The sequence below is a fragment of the Maylandia zebra genome, linkage group LG15 (assembly GCF_041146795.1).
Source record: "Maylandia zebra isolate NMK-2024a linkage group LG15, Mzebra_GT3a, whole genome shotgun sequence".
Taxonomy (NCBI): domain Eukaryota; kingdom Metazoa; phylum Chordata; class Actinopteri; order Cichliformes; family Cichlidae; genus Maylandia; species Maylandia zebra.
Window position 1 is genome coordinate 19,972,169 of NC_135181.1, and position 20,470 is coordinate 19,992,638.

General features: G+C 38.4%; 1 protein-coding gene across 3 annotated transcripts in view; it reads left to right on the top strand.

The window, feature by feature from the left end:
* Window positions 1-16,713, top strand: part of tbc1d32 (TBC1 domain family, member 32) — a 95,650-nt gene extending 78,937 nt beyond the window's left edge. For all 3 annotated transcript variants that reach the window (XM_004550653.3, XM_004550656.3, XM_004550654.3), the window contains exons 33-34: window positions 2,781-2,969; window positions 13,015-16,713. In XM_004550653.3, coding sequence (XP_004550710.3) covers window positions 2,781-2,969; window positions 13,015-13,119 — 294 coding nt within the window. In that variant the 3' untranslated portion in view covers window positions 13,120-16,713. The remainder of the gene's footprint in view (window positions 1-2,780; window positions 2,970-13,014) is intronic.
* Window positions 16,714-20,470: the final 3,757 nt, after the last annotated feature.

Consider the following 20,470-nt stretch of genomic DNA (forward strand, 5'->3'; position numbering starts at 1 on the left):
AGATATTTGCAATGCTTACTTTTGGTTGGGGTGTTTCTGACTCTGTGGCCTCACTTGTAGTTGTCAGTTCAGATATTTGGGAGAAGAAAGGTTAAAATAAATGAATAAATAAATAGATTTACATTCACCTTATGCTCTCGAGTTTGGGCTAAAAGGAAATAAGATGCACTTGGAAAACCTTGGATAGATTTACAGTCGCAGTAAGAACACTGTATTTGTCTGTTTACTTGTTTTCCACAAGAGTGTGTAAGGGCAGCATGGAGCCAATCATTCCCTGTTGTTATTACAACACACAAATTAGAGTGTCAGTGTTTTGATTAGAGTTTAGTGGAGGAGGGAACAATTGTAATCTGGTTTATGGGGCATAGGTTATGCATTTCTATACGCTTGAGCAGAGTTATGTTGTTTGTGAACATAGTGGCTAATTATTGCACAGTTTGTGAAACTGGATACACAGTGAGGATGTCTAGTTCAGTAAGGCTAAAGGCTGCTAACAATATCCCAGTTGTATTCAAGCACAGCAGAGCTGAGATTAAGGTTTATGAGTTGAGGATATGTAAAGTCATGTGGACTCTTTGTAGTCATGTGAAAAACTAACTACACCCCATGATTCAGTAGCTTGCAGAACCACCTTTACTAGCAAAGACCTGAAGGAATCCTGACTTTACATCATTGCAGAGGTATATTGTCATGCTCAGGATTTGCAGGCATAAAGTTTAATATTCTTCAAGTTAACTGAGGCCTGCAAAGTCAGTTTCTTTTTTTGCATTGCATGAGCATTGCACTAATTGCATGGGTGAATTTGCTCGAACATCTAATCCTGGGAAAAATAGCAATTGTTTTACCTGTTTTCCCACTTGAATTTAAAAAAATTAGCAAAAACTACCAGACAGGCCCGTTATTAGTGATTAGGTAATAATGAAAATAATAATAATTATTTGCTTTTTTTTTTCCCTACATGGTTCTGCAATTTGATTTTTAATATAAATCCAGTGCACTGCTCTTCTTTACAGTTGTGTGTCTTTGCTTCATCCAAAAAGCTAAAATGATGATAGACAGATGATAGACAGTGAGCAAGTACTGACTGGAACAGAGGTGCTATTTGTTTAATTTCTTACATTTTCTGTGTCTGGGGGTTTATCCCATGTCAACACATCTGTGGCTACTTTCCAAGTTCTCCTATGGTGGGGAAAAGCTTTTTTAATTTTCAGTTGAATTACACTTAAATTTCCCAATTCCTTTTTTTCCTCTTTTTAAATAGATGCATGATTTGTTTTCCCTCAAAACTGACAAAAATAGTGATTAGCATAATTGAGTAACCGCTATTCCATAATGCCTCAGTTTTTCAATCTTAGTAGTTATAATGTTGAATGGAGCCTATCCCAGAGCGGTGAGAGGAGGGGTACACCCTGGATAGGTTGCCAGTCTGTCACAGGGCTAACACAGACAACCATTTGCACTCACATTCAATCAGCACAGATGGGCCCTGGACAAATGCTGGATTCGTACCCAGAACCTTCTTGCTGTGAAGCAACAATGCTAACCACAGCACCACCGTGCTGCTGTTGTTCAGTATATATTTACTGAATTTAGGGACTCTGTTAAGATTTGGAAAAATACACTGCTGTAAATATATCTAACTTTTTAAAATTAACATTCGGCCTATGTCATCAGTTGGTAAACACGCTCTTTTCTAAAGATGATGTAGAACTCTGTGTTCTTTTCACTGAGATCAGGTGGGAATCCCATCATGAACCACTGCATTAAGGTCACTAATTTTAACTCAGTCATCAACTGGAGAAGTAAACATTAGCATGCATCTCCATGTCTCTTTGTCCCATAATGCAACCTCAGTATTAATGTCTGCAGAGAGTTTGTGAATATTTTTTCACTCTCAAAGTAAACATGTTTCCTGGAAGACTCAGAAAGCTGAGCAAATGAAATACATTTAGACACTTGCACAAGAAATGTAAACTCATTGTCCATAAACCCAACCATGCAAATGTGTATTTTAAGAGATTATCAACCTTTTTTTTTCACTTTGTGTGTAAATAGAAATTTAAACAGGTTTTCAGCTTTATAGTAAATGTAATAGAAGCTGTTGTTTATTAGACATGGATGTGCTGAATTGCCTAGCACAAGTGCCTTTTTGTAGTTATTGAGCTACATCTTGTATCCATGTGTTTATATTAACATACCTTTTGTTTCATTGCAAGGCAAAAAGAGAGAAATAACCTGCAATACGAACAAAGACTAGTTAGTTCCCAATGATGATATTCAGATCTCACAAACGCACATATATAGTATGAAACAGATAACTTTAGATAATTGTAGTAGATGGGTGCCATTTCAGATAAACATGACTTAATATTTATCATTTGTGCTTCCATGGTTTTGTAACTACATGTAAATATTTTTCTGTGTTTGCTTATCATTTATGTTCTCCTTATTTACATTTAATTGTCTGGTGGATTTATACCAGTTTAATTAAATGCTTGAACAAGCTCGGTTCAGAAACGAGATACTGTGCAAAGTTATGTGTTAAGTTGGTTTGTTTTTAAATATTTGATCGACAAAACTAATTAAAGAAAAGCTGAAAAGATATTAAGGATGAGATGTCTGAGTAACATATTTCTTTTTTTATGTAGTTACAATAGCTGCCAAACTCATAGTTTGCTGTTGTTGTAGAGCAGAACACTTTTAATTACATGTGGGGTTCGCGATTTGTCAGCTTGAAATCCTAATAACGTTTGTTTTTTCTCTTTTTTTTCCCACTACAGATGTGCCTCCATTGGCTGACTCAGTGTTTCTGGAACTACCTGGACTGGACAGAGATCTGCCACTATATTTGCACCTGTGTGGTGATGGGTCCTGACTACCAGGTTTACATGTGTGTGGCCATATTTAAGCACTTGCAACCAGACATCCTGCAGCACACACAGTCCCAGGAGCTACAGATCTTCCTCAAAGTAAGATGGAGTCAGAACTACAATATACATGCAATATTTTACTAACAGAACATACTCAGATTCACCTTAAATCTCTATGGTAGCCTTGTTAATTACTATATGTAGGTATGTCAAAGAGGAACAAGTATCCAGTTTTCTGTAGTTTTCCCTCAAAAATCTGTGTTCTGTGAAACCTCGAACACCTCTGCAGGTAAATACACTTACCTGCTACTTTGTTCCATCTAATCAGAAAAATCAAGTACATTTGAATTCATGTAGGAAGTTCTTTCGGGCGATCGTGGCTCAAGAGTTGGGAGTTCGCCTTGTAATCGGAAGGTTGCCGGTTCGAGCCCCGGCTCCAACAGTCTCGGTCGTTGTGTCCTTGGGCAAGACACTTCACCCGCTGCCTACTGGTGGTGGTCAGAGGGCCCGGTGGCGCCAGTGTCCGACAGCCTCGCCTCTGTCAGTGCGCCCCACGGTGGCTGTGGCTACAATGTAGCTGCCATCACCAGTGTGTGAATGTGTGTGTGAATGACTGGATATGTAAAGCGCTTTGGGGTCCTTAGGGACTAGTAAAGCGCTATATAAATACAGGCCATTTACCATTTACCATTTTTTGCTTTGATAAAGACTTTCTTTTCACTTTCGGTATTCTCTCACTCTGCTTCATATGTATATTAATATTTATAAAAAATGATCTTGGTCTTGTGTTTCTTAGCTTAAACACTTTGATTCTTGTTGGTCTCTTTCACTAGTATTGGTTTATTTGTAGCAGTTTGAGGGCCAAATTCTTCTTCCAAAACTTAATGATGAGATGTGTTTGCTATTTGAACTCTGGGAATCATTGATGTGGGCTCTAATCTGATGTTGGGTAACTCTAATGAACTGATGCTCTGCAGTAGAGTGAACTCTTGGCCTTACTTTCCTAGGAACGTTCCTCGCGAGAGATTCATCACAGTGTTTGATGATTCTTGAGACTGCAGAGACTTTAAACACATTATTGAAAACTATTTGAGGTAAAGAAGGTTTTTAAGAATGCAAAGTTATCTTTTCACTTTTTTCAGCAAACATAATAAAGAGCTTTGACAGGTCCCTGGTTTGTTTTTGTAATCATACCATTAGATCTGTGGCCATATGTCTCAGGTGAAGAGAAGAGCAGAGCTGCTAATCCCCTGGTGGTAGGGAAGGTTGCTAGACAGGCTTCGAGTATCCAAATATATAGTGAGATTGCATTTGGAATGACCTCCACAGGCCCCAGTCTGCAAAGATCTTTAATGTCCACCCCCAACAGAGCTGGGCTCATCAAGTCCAACATTAAGTCACAGACTTCAGCACTTGGTTTCCATGGCAAAGTCTATGTCCGGGTTATGGACAGATGATTCCACCCATCAGTCAAACTTCAGATCCAGGAGGAAGAACGCTGTGGGCAATTTGGGATCTATAGCTCGCTGTGGTCCCTCCAGTGCCGTAGTGAGCGCTTTGTTCGTATTTCCATCAGTAAATCAGACCCATTCCAGACCTTTGGGAATTAGGCAACTCTGCCGGGGCTGACCAGTGATGGATCCACTGATGGATGGATCAATCCATTAATCGTGATTGACAGTGACAGTATAGCCTGATGTGCACTTTGCCATAAATGTAACTATACATCACAGCTAACCATGCCACACCACCTTTGACTGGAAGATATTGATTTTTGTAAAGGTAATGCTTCTTTGAAAGAAACTGCAATATATAATGAGGCGCAAATGTATCTGGCTTGCCCCTAATTCATACCGAATAGGCAGTACTGCCAGCATAGCAACATGCCGTTTTCTCATTTTCGTAACTCTACCCAATCCGGTCTTTACTTGATTGGTTCTGACATATTCTCTTTTTTTTCAGTGTTGCAACAATTTCACTAAAAGTAACTGTTGTTAAACATTTATAAACTCAAACTCCAACCCGGTCAGCTCAGTTTCATTCTCTATTGTTTGAAGTAGACATCAAACTCAACACAGTGACATAGAAACTCCCCTACCAGCCACTGTAGACAAACATAAACTATAAATGCTTACAATGACGTCAGCCACCTGCGTAGGCTACCGCATATATTTCAACACAGGAATACAAATGTAAGTTTATACATTTGTCATTGTGAATCTGGTAAAGTGTTATAAAGGTTGTCCATCAAATGTAATCATTCATTTCCGATTCACATATAATAAATAATTCATTTAAAAAAACTTCACTTTTAGAACATGTTCACACATCCTCCCACTGTGTTGTATTTCACTGAAACAAAGTCTGTTCATTAAAATGCATTCTGCATGGTGGATTGGATGAACTTTATATTGCAGAGCTTTCACAAAAGGTCTAACGTCACGGTCTCAGAGATACTTCTAATATCCAAAGCAACACGGGCACTGACATGAAGTACTCATCGTCATTACTCATTAAGCATTTTGATCCGTCTTGTCTCTGCCTTATAGCTCTGATGTTAACACCGGCATGAGCTGCCGCTGACAGTTTTTCTGAATAAAAGATCAGTTATGGAAGCTTTATCTGAGGAAGTTCCTCTAATGAGCTGTAGCATCAGATACTGCTGCAAAAGGCGAGCTTTGAGACAGTCTGTGTGTTTGTGTCTCTGCATGTTTGTGTATGTGTGTGTGTGTGTGTAAGAGAGAAATTTACTATTCCTGTCCTGAGCTGAACTGTTAAAAGTTTTAGACATGCTGGTTTGCATCCAACGGCTTTATCTTTCTTCTTTTCCTCTGACTCTCTCTGTGGGAACAATGTAAAGGGAGTATTTCACCCAGACAGATGCGGTACTAGAGGATTTTTAAAACATTCACGCACACTTGCTCTCCTCTACACTCATCCTGTCTCACTAGGGGGTGTATCTTTATTTCATCTAAATTAAAATTTGAAGAGGCAAATGACTTGTTACAAATGCTCTGTCTGGCTAGAGTTAAACTGCAGTGATGCTGAAGTGGTGAGTGGAAAAGCAGACAGAAAAAGAAAGACTGTTTGCCACTGACTCAGAGACGACATGAAACTGCCCATTCATATGTGTGGTATTTGGGGAAATATGTTTCTGCCAGCTGACATCTATTGGTGATATCAGTCTTACTTTGGTGCAGACCACAGTAGTATTTTCTTTTTTTTTTTATTGACATTTTAGAATCACTATACAATGCCATCAACTTCAGCTATCTTTCAGTACATATATTTTTTTCTTTTTTTCTATATTCAAACAACTGAAATATCCATACAATAAGAATGAAAGAAGAAGAAGAAAAGAAAAAGAAGCAAAACAGGAAACAACAAACAACATAAATAAAAAATACATAAGGAAAAAGAAAAAGGAAAAAGAAATAAATAAATAAATATAGGGAGTGTGTTTTTGTTTCCCTTAATATAACTAATATTTCCTCTAGTCTTCTAGTAGTTAACAAAGTCAAAATTATAAGCAAAAACTGGCCTGCGTTTTCTAATATAGTCCATCCATTTCTTCCATCGTGATACAAACAGGTCCCTCTTGTAGTTCACATCTGCTGTCATTTTCTCCATTCTGTAAATGTCCAATGTGATGTTCATCCACATGTTCATAGTTGGGCTCTCTGAAGAAAGCCATTTTTTTGTGATGGCTTTTTTGCCTCACAGTAGTATTTTCATGTTGCCTACTCATGAACCTGCTTCTCCTACATTTTAGGTTTCCCTCCTGTTTTATTATGCATTTGCATTTATTTTATACTGCATACAATTTCAAGACACCTGTCAATGCAAAGAGTGACAAATTGTGTCCAGGTCAGGGACAAATTGCGTCCAAAGTACATTTTTAAGTATCCCGGCTGAGATCCCAGTTAAAATAAGCTTCTCTAAAGGCTGGCTGGCTTCTCCTTCAGAGATGAGGTGAGGGTTTTGGTCATCCAGGTGGTTGGGCATCAGACTGGCATGCCTTCTAGGTGCCTCCTGGATAAGTTGTCCTACCAGTAGGAGGCCCTGGGATAACCTGGACATGTTGGAAAGATATGTCTTTCAGCTGCCCTGGGAACCCCTGAGTGTTCCCTCAGATGAGCTGGAAGAGGGGGTTGGGTAGAAGATGAGCTGGGCTTCTCTACTTAGACTGTGCACAGACAAGAGAAAAGAAGAGAGGAAATATAGATGGATGTGTTTATATGCAACCTGACAACCCAAAGCCTAAATTTCGGGGGGGGTGCAGCTGCTCTCTAGAGAGGCAGTCTGTTCAAAATACTCAAAGTAGTCCACAAATACATGCAACAGGTAATTTCAGTCCAAATCTAGAACCAAACCTCAACCACCTCTTCAATCTGTTGATTGTACATCCCATGGTACATCTGTCTCTAGCAACTCATCTTATGGGGCAATCATCCTGAAATATTCATGGTTTCCCCTCGTTTGTGCTCTGACACTCACTAATTCTCAGCTCTCATTTTCCAACCCTCAGGGTGCTAGACTTTGGGTGGAAATCTTTGTGCATTGAGAGTTGTTTTCATGTCTCGACCTCAGTGTCTGTCTCCCCCTGTGGCCAGGTTATCATTCCAACCAGTAGGGCTTATGTTTTATTCATACAGTTAACTGGATTCTCAGCACCCGTCTTACCTACTGAATATGTTTGGCTATTAGGGGACCTTCTTGCATCTTCACCATGATTCCCTTTGGACTGTGGGACACTTAGACACTTGTAGTTGTTTTGTATTTTCGATAACTCCACCTATTTAGTCTTGATCAGCTTGATAGCTTTACTACCATTCAACCACAAATATTCAGTCCTCTTCCTGAAAAAAGTTATTGGGCCACTTCATATATTTCCAAGCACTTCAGTTTGTCTTGTGGGGATCCTTCCTGATCAGGATTATTCTGGCTCGTGTCAGCTAGTCTTCCCATATGGAAAAGAAATAGTAAAAACTTATATGTGATTACTCATGAAAGTGGCCACTTTCATGAGTAATCACATCCCATGGATGGGCGGTATCAAATGACGTTTACTCTTTAAAGGTCTTTTATGTTTCATTAAGTTTCATTATATAATTTTTCAAGGGATCTTACATCTGTTTTCACTCTTATATGCTTTTCATACAAGTTTCACACAAGACAGATACAAACTTTATAAGATTTATATATATCTTTTCCATATGGGTTGTTGTTAAACAAGTAGGTAGCAGCCTGCTAAATTAAGTAGCAGTATGTAGCTTCTTCAGCCAGCAGGTGTTTGATGTTGCTTGGATCCATTTCTTTTTAAAAATGATTTTTTTTCTCAGCTGGACTATTTTTCTTTCAGTTCTCACAATTCCTTATGAAATCCAATCACTTAGTCGGGTATTTTATATTAAAGTTTGGGGGTAAAAGCAACACTAAAATCCAGAGAAAACACCCAGAAGAACTCGTCAAAAGCATCTATTTGCGATGGCCAATCAGAAATAAAATGAGCTACAAAGAATCTCACAGAGATGTGACTGTGTCACAGAATAAAAGACCTTTAAAGAGTAAACGTCATTTGATACCGCCCTCCAATCAAAACTACATCAGCCTTACTTTGAGAGCAACCAGCTGAAATGCTTCTATTTTTTAAACTAAGCAATAAAACTGTGTGTGCACTGCAATGCATTCCTGTTAATTTCACCTTCTGTGCATATCCAAACTCACATTGAATATTAACATCAATTCATCACATCAGTGCAAGATTAAGAAAATATAGAAATCTTTGGTAATTATTACATTAATTATCCTACCTAATGATCTCATAAGTGCAAACGGTTAATAAACCATTAAGATTATGTGGAACATTAAGCAGCTCATATTGCCTGTTAATCATGAAAGTATCCACTTAACAGCTCTGAACACTGGCATAGCAACTATATTCTGTGCAACCCTTTTTAGTCAAAATAGAAAGTGAGCATCAATAAAGTATTTACCTTTCTTGTTCATTATTCACTGTTCTTAAAATATCAAAACACAAATACTGCTGTGTCAGTGGTTGTTTGTCATTACAATAAATGAACAAGCCAAATAGCTTCAGTTTAGATGATTCTTTAGGACTCATTTCACTGTTCACTGTTCAAAACCATATACCTCCTGTCTGTGTGCATCCACAGTAACAAAACATGGATATAATAGATTTAAAATAATATAGCTGGTACTGCAGACTTATCATTTATGTCTTGTTTTGTGACCTGTAAATCTAAAGAAGATGTAATCACAGCAAGCCTTTATTGTTCTTTTAAAGCTTTCTCAGACAGAAATGCAATGCTTCCTGGAATAATCACAGAAGCAGGGTCCTTCATCAGACTGAAAACTCATTTCTTCCTGGCGGTACTTACTCCCCTCTGAACAGTCACTCCTCTGAAGTCACTTTATTTTCTCCTTTTAAATTATAGAAATGTATTGCTCCATTTGTTCTTAATCTCTTTCTCTTCTTTGCACTTCAGTACTCGGTGGCATTTCTACAATCACAATAATATTACTTCATAAAAGACATCGGAGCCTAAATGTTATACAGACTGTTTTAGTAGATGGTTATTAAGGGTCACAAAATGACTCTGAAGAAGCCTGAGGTGAGCCCAAGGTGATTTGCAGAGTAGTAGATGATGGATACAAAAGAAAAGAACTTTGGTTACGTAAAAATTATGCTGCTCTTTTCCTCCTATTGTTAACCGCTACACAATAAAGCAATAAACACAAACACCTTACAGAGGGTGACAGTCAAACCAGGGTCCTTTTAGAAGCAAGTCTTTAAAGTCATCATCTTAAATTGCATATAAGCACTTATTAGCACACTTATTCTAAAGTATTATCTAAATGAACTTTGAATGCCACATCCAGCTCTTGGCCAAAAATTTGTATTGGAACATCTCAAGCAATGGCACATTATAACATTATTAAATTTACTCTCTTAAATTGCAGTACTACTTAGCTCACTATAGAGACAGTGGTGAGTATTTACAGTTCTCTGTAAACACAGAGAAGATTGGAGAAAGTTTGTTTACATCCTCATCAGTATGATAAATAAATGATTGAGAATTAGTGTGCAGTCTTAACCCATGTTTGCAGTCACTGAATGTGTTTTTACCTACAAAAATAAGAGAGAATTAAGAGAGTGCTGAGCAGTTCCAGAAGTCATTTAAAAGTGCTTTTTTTCTTTTTAAGTTCCCAGCCTGGATACTGAAAGGTTGGGAACTTAGACTTTTGCTCTTTGTGTGTGTTATTCTGAATGCAGATTGTCTTCTGGGTGCAGGTTTCCTCAGGCTGCTAATTGATGATGCCACTCACAGCCACAGTTGCAGTGTTTGCATTGCCCATGGGGTCGGGTGTTGCCATCACAGATGCATACTTAAGCTCAGGCAGCAATTATAGCAGCTGAAATTAAAATCCTGACTGAACAAATGAGCCAAATAAATGTTCTGTTGTCTGGTCTAATACACGTCTCTCTAGTTAAGATATTGCAGCTTGTTAATTTACATTCTGTTGTGTGTGTGTGTGTGTGTGTGTGTGTGTGTGTGTGTGTGTGTGTGTGGGTGGGGGTGGTGGGGATGGTCGTAGTTATTAAGATATCTATGCAACCCTGTTTGTTTCGCTTTTCCAACACGTAAAACCTCATTACCTGAACACCGAGCAAGCATGTTGTTTACTGGCGCGGTGCAGCATTCGATTGCCAGAGATTTGATTTCCGCTGACTTTGAAACAGATTGAATGTAAAACATTTTAATGAAAAGGTTATATCAAATTATCCACACCTCATGTCCTAACAAAGTGAATGACGATAAAGCAAACAACCTTCTGCCTCCAAAACACTGTCTAACTGCACCTCTTAGGACACAGACTTTTGTGTCTTTAAAACAATATTAACTGCAGTTTTTTTTAAACAAGTCAACTGATGGCAATTATAAGACAACAGTCTGCTCTTTAGAAAGTACTTTAAAACTTTTGATTGCCTCGTTTGTACTTTAAAGTGGTACTCTGGCGATATATTCCACTAGCAAGAGACAAAGGCCGTCTGAAGATTGCTTTCTCATTCGTTCGTTAACTACTGCCTATATAACAGTCAGTTAACTCTAATGAGCAATTAAGTGTGATTTTTGGACACTTTTAAATCTGTCCATAACCTGCAATAGAGCGCACATTTCATGTTGAGGGTGTCAGACGACACACAGTAAATGTACAGTACAATGAGCAGTCAAAAAGATCAACCATTCCACTCATAAAAGTACATCTTAAATTAATTGTCCTGCTGTCCCTCCCAAGGTCTTGTCCTTGTTCTTCTCAGATTCCTCCTTCATTGGGATCACTGTCTGACCACTCGCTTGTATACATTTGCAAGCACGAGCATAAAACCTTATGTCAGATTGATCAAAAAAACATTTTATCAGAGGAAGATTCTGCAGTTTCCAAGCTATAAGAAGCCGTAACAGGTCAGGAATGTGACCTGACCTGCTGCATGTTGGTCCATCCCTCCATCGTTCATTGCTGTGAGCACTCACCACCCATGAATCCCCCAGGGTCACTGTCAATGCCAAGTCAGAAACCTCGTCAACATTCTTGGACAGTGACACTACTTTAACCCAGTATAAAAGTCACTTTGTTAGCTTTCAGGTTTATATATAGAATTAGTTTTAAAATCATTCTATTAGTTTATAAAGATCTCAGTGGTTTGCTCCCTCACAGTACATCTCTGACCTGTTTGGTATCTTTAACCTAAGACGACCCCTCAGGTCATCAAGTAGTTATGCCCACACATGTGTGTAATAACTAGAGATGGCACGATACCACTTTTTTATGTCCGATACCAATACCGATATCATAAATTTGTATATCTGCAGATACTGATATGAATCCGATATAGTCTATTTTTATAATAAAAAAAAACCTGTTTTTTTTTAAATATCTTGCTGCATTTTGAAAAGTTCATACTACAATTAAAAAAAAACAAAACACTAAAGCCATCCTATTACACTTTACACTGCACCCAAAATATTTTGCAGTTCAGCAATACTGCTCTTTTTATTTAGATTTAAAGTTCTGCTAAAAGTTTAAATATTTAAAGTAATATTCCAAAAGTAGTTTAAAATGCAATTTTATGAAGATTTCAAAAAGTCTTTGGTTCTGAAAAAAGAAGGGCAATATCAGCACAAAACTAAAAAAAAAAAAAAAAAAACAGGTTGTAGAATGGACCCTTTTATACTTAAAGCTTAACATAAATAGACATCCAGAGTGGAAAGCAGTGTAAATAAATGCAAACATGGTTTCACAACACTTTTATAAAGATGGATGTCAGTGTAAGCTGTTTCTATCACATTTAACCTGAGACTGAATTTTGTGTCATTTCTATACAAGACTTAACACAAGTATGAAAAAAAGTGTTTTTCATAGTTTTTTTTTCTTCGAACCACGAAACTGTTTAGATTATCGGTATCCCCGACATAATTCTTCCCCCCTGCGTACACGCTAGGCTCTCTGAATCACAGACAAACAGTATCCCACATTCTTGATTTTTAGTTCAGAAACACTTCTTACAACGACTAACTACTCCTGAAACGTTGGAGGTTTTAGCTCTTTATATAGTAAAGTTAGAGGAGGATAAAAATAATTATCAGGCAAAGTGTCCTTTGTTTGTTCAAATAATCCTGTCCGATACCACTTGAGAACAATAAATATATAATATTCTGTTGTAACCCTCAAACTGAATGGTAATGTAACACACTCATTTTTACCTTTTTCACAAAACTAAAACATCACTACTTCCACATCTAATTGTCTGTAATGGAAGCGGAGTAAACTGGATCTGCACTCTGTGCCCAACAAATGCTCGCGGTGCAGGGGGAACAAACTTTTCGGAGATGCCTACCTTGGCACAACACCTGGTTTAGCAGCACGTAGCAAGGCTCCAAATGCGTTCAGTGTGAACTCTACACCGCTGACAGGTCTTGCACACAATTATCACGTGACGCATACTGCTCCTAAGGTCGTGCTAAGGTCACTACTTGGATGCCTTGATCGAGGACCCATCAACCAGGATAAATGCTCAAAGATTGACTCTAACTCTAAATTTCTTCTTTTCTACCTGCAGGAAGAGCCAATCCAGGGCTTCAGTTTTACCAACCACCTGGAGTTTATGGGTGACCTGGAGCACAAATACAGGGACATTGTTCTGGCTGATATGAAAATGATTTGAAGTTAATGTCACAGTTTGCCGAGGCAAACTGCGTGGAGTGTGAAGAGTGGACCCAGGTGCAGACATTGTAAAACTCAAACTTAACTGATGAGCTGTTTATTAAGGCAGACAGAACAGTACAAAATAAAAGAGCAAACAATGCAAACTAAGCAATAACCTAAACTGGGTAAACTAGAAAGGAAGCATGAAAAACCCTGGCAAACAGAAAAACAAACAAAACTCTAAACATGGCAATGATGATGTGTGTATATATATATATATATATATATATATATTAGGGGTGCAACGATACACAAAATTCACAGTTCGGTTCAATACTTTGGTGTCACGGTTCGATATTTTTTCAATACAAAAAAAATGTTCATGCCTTTTTAATTTGTCATTTATTAAAATTATAAATATATATTTTAACTCAAAAGTACAGTTTTTAAATTTAATGTTGCTGAAACAAAAAAGTTATAAAAAAAATAACTATATCTCAGGGCTCGCAAAATTTCAAAATCCCTGGTAGCCCTTCGGGCAGGGACTCTTCCGTTTTTGATAGCCCAAAATAAATTTAAGTAGCCCGAATAAAAAAAGAGAGCAATTTTTTGATTGATGTTTTGTTTCCTGTTTTGTTTCCTTTACAATATTATACATTAAAGTACAATATTGTAAAGGAAACAAAAACATTGCGTCCATATAAAAGGCACTGTTTTTGTCCGCTAGAGTGCAATTTTCACGACACATTCTGCACCACATCTCTGTGCGTTCATCATTTGTTTGAAGCCAGCTCACCTCCTGCAACCACTTTACCGAGAATACGTGCTTCTTTTGTGGTTTGGACTCCTTCTGACATTTCTTTGGAGGTGAGGGAAAACCAAAGTAATTGCTTAAAGGAGCTTGCTTCTTCGACATCTCTAAGAGTTCTAAACAAATGTCTGTCCTCCAGAAAATCTTATGTACGCAAACACGCGTTGAAACTTCTTATCTTGTGCGCGTTTTTTATTTTGACAGCGAATGCGCAGCTGCGGACCACTTATGTGCAGCCCTGGTTATTTAGCTCGTCATATTGCAGCCACAGAAATTTTGTCCATGAAACCATAAAGCTGCACTTTCTTTTTGCCTTATAGTCTGATTTGTCATAACTTTTCCGTTTTGTGGTAAGCTTTTCTTTGGCTGTCACTTCTTCACCCTGACCTGCCTTATTTGGCTCAGCAGAACTAAAATATATATCCTGCTGCTTTTACACACGCACTCACATAACGCTCAGTGATTCTCTGCGCGATCAACCTCTCACATGTTTAAGCTTGCTGCGGGAGATTTCACTTGTCATGTTTGCATAGTAAGCTAACGATTGATAAGACGATGTCAGAGGAAATGATCGTCACTCACCAATCAGTACTGTCGCTCTCTATACACAGTTCGCGCAATTGCAAAGTGAAAGCAAAAAACAAGCGCAAATTCAATGTCACATATTGACAGTGGCTCACCGATGCCAATGACATAATTACCCAGCTACATTTCCAAAACAATGCAAAAGCATTGTGTAGCCCAGCTAGAAAAAAAGAGCAGTGGAAAGTAGTTTTTTTCGTGTATGATGTAAACAATTTAGTCATTTCTTCTTTCTTTTATGTTTAAAGGAAGATGTGGACAAATAAGATTATCTGTTGTCATTTAACTTGGCCAATCAGCAATGAGCTCCCAGTGACCCTTGCTGTTGACCTTGATCACATGATTTCCTGTGTTGCCATTTCGTTCCTGTTCATACAATGCCATGTGCCAGAGAAACTAATGTTCCCAAAGTCGAATCGCTAGGAGTTAAAAGCAAGACTGCTGCAGTTGTTTTGGTCGTTCAGAGTGTCACCCTGTCAACGGTGAGTACGAAAAGTGGGGAAAATCTAATTTGTTAAGGATAAAAGGGCAGACTTAACGGGACGGCTAAGCTAACAGCTAGCGCTCACGCTAGCAGAATTGACTGTTTCTGTGTGTGAAATGGCTAGTGACTGCAATCATATTACGTTTAAGGGAAAAAAAAGAAAGAAAAGAAACGAAAACGAAAGAAATGGTGCTAATCAGTTTTATGTGTAACAATTTAATTCAATTGTACGCCGATTCTCAGATTTTCAGTTGTGTTCTTTGAGTTGGTTATAATGTACAAGTCTGAGCTACTGTGAGTTGCTGACTGCAGCTACAGTGTTAACTCTAGAAGCTGTGTTTTTGTGAACATTGTCAGCCTGTCAGGTTGATAAAATTATAGCTCACCTAAGAGGATATGATGCTGCAGTGATATAATTTTGTTGTACAACAGAGCTAGCTGAATTAAGATATAGAGTTACACTAATACTTATTGTTCATTTTGAATGTTTTAAGTAAGTGTGGCTGTTTCACAACGGTGTATGTGACTAAGGCTACGTTCACACTGCAGGCGAAAGCGCATCAAATCCGATTTTTTTGACCCTATGCGACCCATATCCGATCATGCTATGACAGTGTGAACGGCGCAAATCCAATATTTTCAAATCCGATCTGGGTCACTTTCGTATGTGGTACTGAATCCGATGCATATCCGATGTTTTAGAAAGCGACTGCTGTTTGAACAGTCAGGTCGCATTAAATCCGTCTTTTACGTCACTGACACAAGACAGACGCCAATTATCAGTGCCAGAGAAGCGCCAGAGAAGACATCGCGAACGCTTCTCTGGCCATCCCGTGTAGATATCAGTGAAACTGTTGGGAAGACAACGTTGGAGAAACGTGAACATTTTATTTGTACTGTATAATCTGCAGATTCTGACAGAAATCTGCAACTATCCTTTGAAGCACCGCTCCTCTCTAAAACAGCAATAAGGATCATTATTAAGTTATTTACATTATTATGTAAACAACAAAATAACTTAAAGCAAAAATTGGGAAACATAAAGTCCGAAGTCTTTATATTAAGGGCCGTCTATCAAACAATACTGTTTGCTCTGGGTCTAAACAGAGCGCGTTGTGTGTGAAGTCTTCTTTTGCGCATGCGGGCCGCTTTGAGCGTTCACACTAGAGCGCGTTTGCTGTCGCATTTTATTTGTAGTGTGAACGAGCAGACAAAAAAATCGGATTTGATCAAAAAATCGGAATTGAGCATTAAGACCTGCAGTGTGAACGTAGCCTATATGGACCTGTGACCTGTTTATAGGTCAGGTTGTTTTGTTATCTGGTAAAAGGATGACTCGACAGACGGACCCAGTCTGAAGCAAGCCCCATCGAGGAGCAGCGATTCCACAGTTCCAGTTAACTGGATGCCGAGCCAACCCAAAATTGAATAGGATTTGCTGAGGTTTTATTGAAGCCAAAGTTTCGTTCCCATTGAAGCTTCAGATACCTGCAGGACTACGAACTTTCTTCCTTCATCGGAGTGTGGTAGGACAAACATTAAACAAACTGAACGGGCCCCAACGATCCATCAGTTACCAGACATTATCCACTTATATAATTGATTCAGAGAAAGCTGTATGCGCGCACTTTTATTTAGTTTGGTATTTTGGGGGAAATATTTTGTATTTTATTTTATTGCTTTCATTACATTGTTGCAGCTGCTGTGTGTCAAATATAACAAATTTGTGAACAGTCTATTGTGGTGTGGTCTCTCCTTATTGGTGTTTATACCTTGGGCTCCTGCCGATTCTAGATCTTCTGATACTGGCTAGTGGGAGTTCGGTCATTAATAATAATAATTCGTAAGTTTGGTTACAATTGGCATATATTTTTCCTTCCTACGATAGCCCGACGGGCAGGGCAGAGATAGATTTTGGTAGCCCGACTGGAAAAATCGCTAGCCCCGGGACGTCGGGCTAGCGATTTTGCGAGCCCTGTTATCTGATTGAGGAATCACTCATCTTTGGAAAAGAGAGTTTATTACAGAGAAATGGCTCTTTCCAAAATAAAAGCTATACTATACGCTTCTTCTGGGCTATATTCTCAGCAGCATATTAAACATATCAGGTCCCCATAAGGAGAATCATGTGCTAACGGCTGTCTAAATGACTCGGCTAAAGTTTGTAGCATGCATGCTTGTTGTTTTTGTCTTCTTCCACTTTTCTTTGCACTAGGATGATGTCGGCGTAAATGTGCAGTCATATTCGTTGTGCTCCCACTAGTGCTGTCAGCGTTAATCTGAAATGACGTTAATGCCACAACACGGCAAATCTCCGTTAACGAGCTACTGCGGATCGCTTCGTGCGTGGGGCTGGACGGCCAACACGTTAACGAGCTAACTATGCTAACACACTAGTTCCCACCCTTGTAATTGAGCATTGCGTGGCACATCCAACACACTGTTTTACTTTAGTCCATGACGCGCTTACCTTCAGGGTCATGCGTCACATGAAAACCAAAATAGTTCCAAACGCCAGATCTGAATGAGGGTGGGGGAGGTTCAATTTGCCATGTTGCAAGGAGAGCTTAACTTCTGTCTCGCTAGCTTGCCCTGCGCTCAGTGAATCTGCGTTCGACCACTCCGCCTAGGCTGCACTGTCGAGCGCAGATCCACTGAGCGCTCAACACAGACAGCATCGTCAGAAGGAAAGTTGATAAAATAAATTAAAAATTTTGTATTTTTCGATACATATGCGTACCGAACCGAAAGCACTGTATCGAACAGTTCAATATCGATACGAGTATCGTTGCACCCCTAATATATATATGAAAACCTGAACGCAGGACTTGGCATGGGAACAACACAGACGATCCGACCAAGACTGAATGAGAACGCACAGACTAAATACACACAGGAGGCTAATGAGAGAAGTGGGAACACACGGGGGACAGCTGACACACATGAACATAATGATGTCACAGTGGAAGAGTAAAACTAAACACGATGAACACAGGAACACCAGACCTCTTCAAAATAAAACAGGAAACATAAGACGCAGACATAACAACCTGAACTTGAAAATGTAAGACACAGACATGAAACACATGAAGGGGAAGGGAGACTTGACAAGGGTGGAAGACATAAGGGGAATCTAATAACAAAGAACTAGAACAACCTAGGCATGATAAAAAAATGAACTTAGAAAATCTGAAGGGCTTAAACATAAACTAAAACTCAAAACGCTGGGTCAAAAGATCCAGGATCGTCACAGTTAATTTGAAGGCAAGGGAAAATTATTTGATTGCTATCAAAACCCAGCATAGATCAACTGTTAAAAGTATATTACTGTCAAAACATCACAAAAAACCCACTAAAAGTCAGGCGTGTTCAGTAAAATTAGTTTATAAGGCAGGTCTTACTGTCACTAAATCTCATGAAAGTCAAAAACCACCAATAAATGTTTCATGACAGTGTCATTTACATTGACTCAGTGCCTCATACTGTCACGGTGGGGTGCGCCGGTGTGTTTTTTGAAACAGGACCCAAAAGCAGATGTGGACGAGGAGTTGCAGGTTTAACAGAAAGCGATCCTTTATTTGGATGATTGCAGGGGTTAAACAAGGAACCCTAAGCAAACTAAAAAACACTAAGAAACAAATAGTATGAAGTTCTATGACTATGACAATGACTATGGTGGAGATAACAGACGACCCGACAATGACATTCAGAAAACAGAGGACTTAAATACACACATGAGGTGATTAGGGGAAGTGGAGACACATGAGGAAACAGCTGACTAGGATAAACATAATGATGCACAGGCAAGAGTAAAACTAACCACATGAACACAGAACACAAGACCCTTTTCAAAATAAAACAGGAAACATGCAGACTTAGACACGACAACACAACTTAACAGGCCTAACACGCATGACAGACTAGACAAGGAACCAAACATAACCACACAGACATGACACATGAACCAGGGAAACTTAGTACAGGGGAGATGACATAACTAAGAAACAGGACTACACAGTAATCTAGAAATTAACTAGGTGCACTAAGCTAAGGCACAAAATAAATACAAAAGATACATAAACTCAAACACTGGGTTGCTTGACCCAGGACCATGACACTTACGGCATCCTGGTAACAAAAAAATTCACTAGTACACCACATGTGTGACAGTCTGCTGCTGAAAATTCATTTCATTTTCATTCATTTATTTGTTCATTTTCAGGCACAACAATACCTATATTGAACATAAAATGCACAAAACAAAAAACAAAAATTGCCTGAAAAAGGAGTGGGACGAAGAAAACTTATTAAATCCCACCCCTATACTCACTCATCAACAAAAAACAATAAACTTCCCGCAGCTACGCCCATCATTGCATACAGACCCATCAACAGCCCCGGGCACATAAGAGCATCTCAACGGCAGCTCGCAAACAACAATTAGAGCCTTCATAACTGAATACAGAATATATAAATTATAAATTGCATTACCACAGGTAACAGGCAGTAATAATTACAAGTAACAAACACACATACATATACATACATATATATCTACACACACATGCACGTATATATATATATATATATATATATATACATACGCACACTCTTCTTTATTTATTTATTTATTTATTTATTTTTTTTTTTTCTCTTGGAATCCATACCAGCAATGGTAAGAGAACAGACATTACAGAGCACACTAAAAACCATCATTGAGTATACTGTGACCAGACCAACTGTTTGTAGAGGAATTTAAATCTATGAATATTTTTGCATTGTTTCAATTGTGAACTCAGACTGTTCCAGATTTTCACACAACATACAGACACACAAAAACCTTTACGGGTTGTTCGAGTTCAAGGTAATTTGAATTCTCCAAAGCCTCTCACATTATAAACCTTTTCTCGAATTTCAAATCTAGTTTGTAAATTTGCCGGTAGAAGTTTAGTAAAAGCGTTATACAAAATTATGGATTTATTGTAATTAACCAGATCCTGGAATTTAAGTAACTTTGCCTGAAGAAAGAATTTGTGAGTATGATCTAGATAACCAGCCTTGTGAATAATACGCAGTGCTCGTTTCTGTACTGTGACTAATGGATTAGTTGTATTTTTATATGTATTTCCCCACACTTCCACACAATATGGAAGATATGGAAGAACCAGGGTACAGTACAGAGTACGAAGTGCATCTTTATCAAGGTATGGTTTCACTTTGTTCAAAACTGCGAGGCTTCTGGAAATTTTGGTTTTTATGTGTCTGACGTGGAGTGTCCATGAAATTTTGTTATCAATTACGACTCCCAAAAATTTGTTTTCACTCACATTATCAATTGGTACACCTTCAATGATAATTGGTAATTCCATATTATATTTTAAATTTTTCTTTGTCCAGCAGATGATTGATTGCTTGATTGATTGATACAGAAAGCTACAGCAACCACAACAAAACAGGTTTTTCTGCAGGTTGCAATTGTATAATATATTTTTG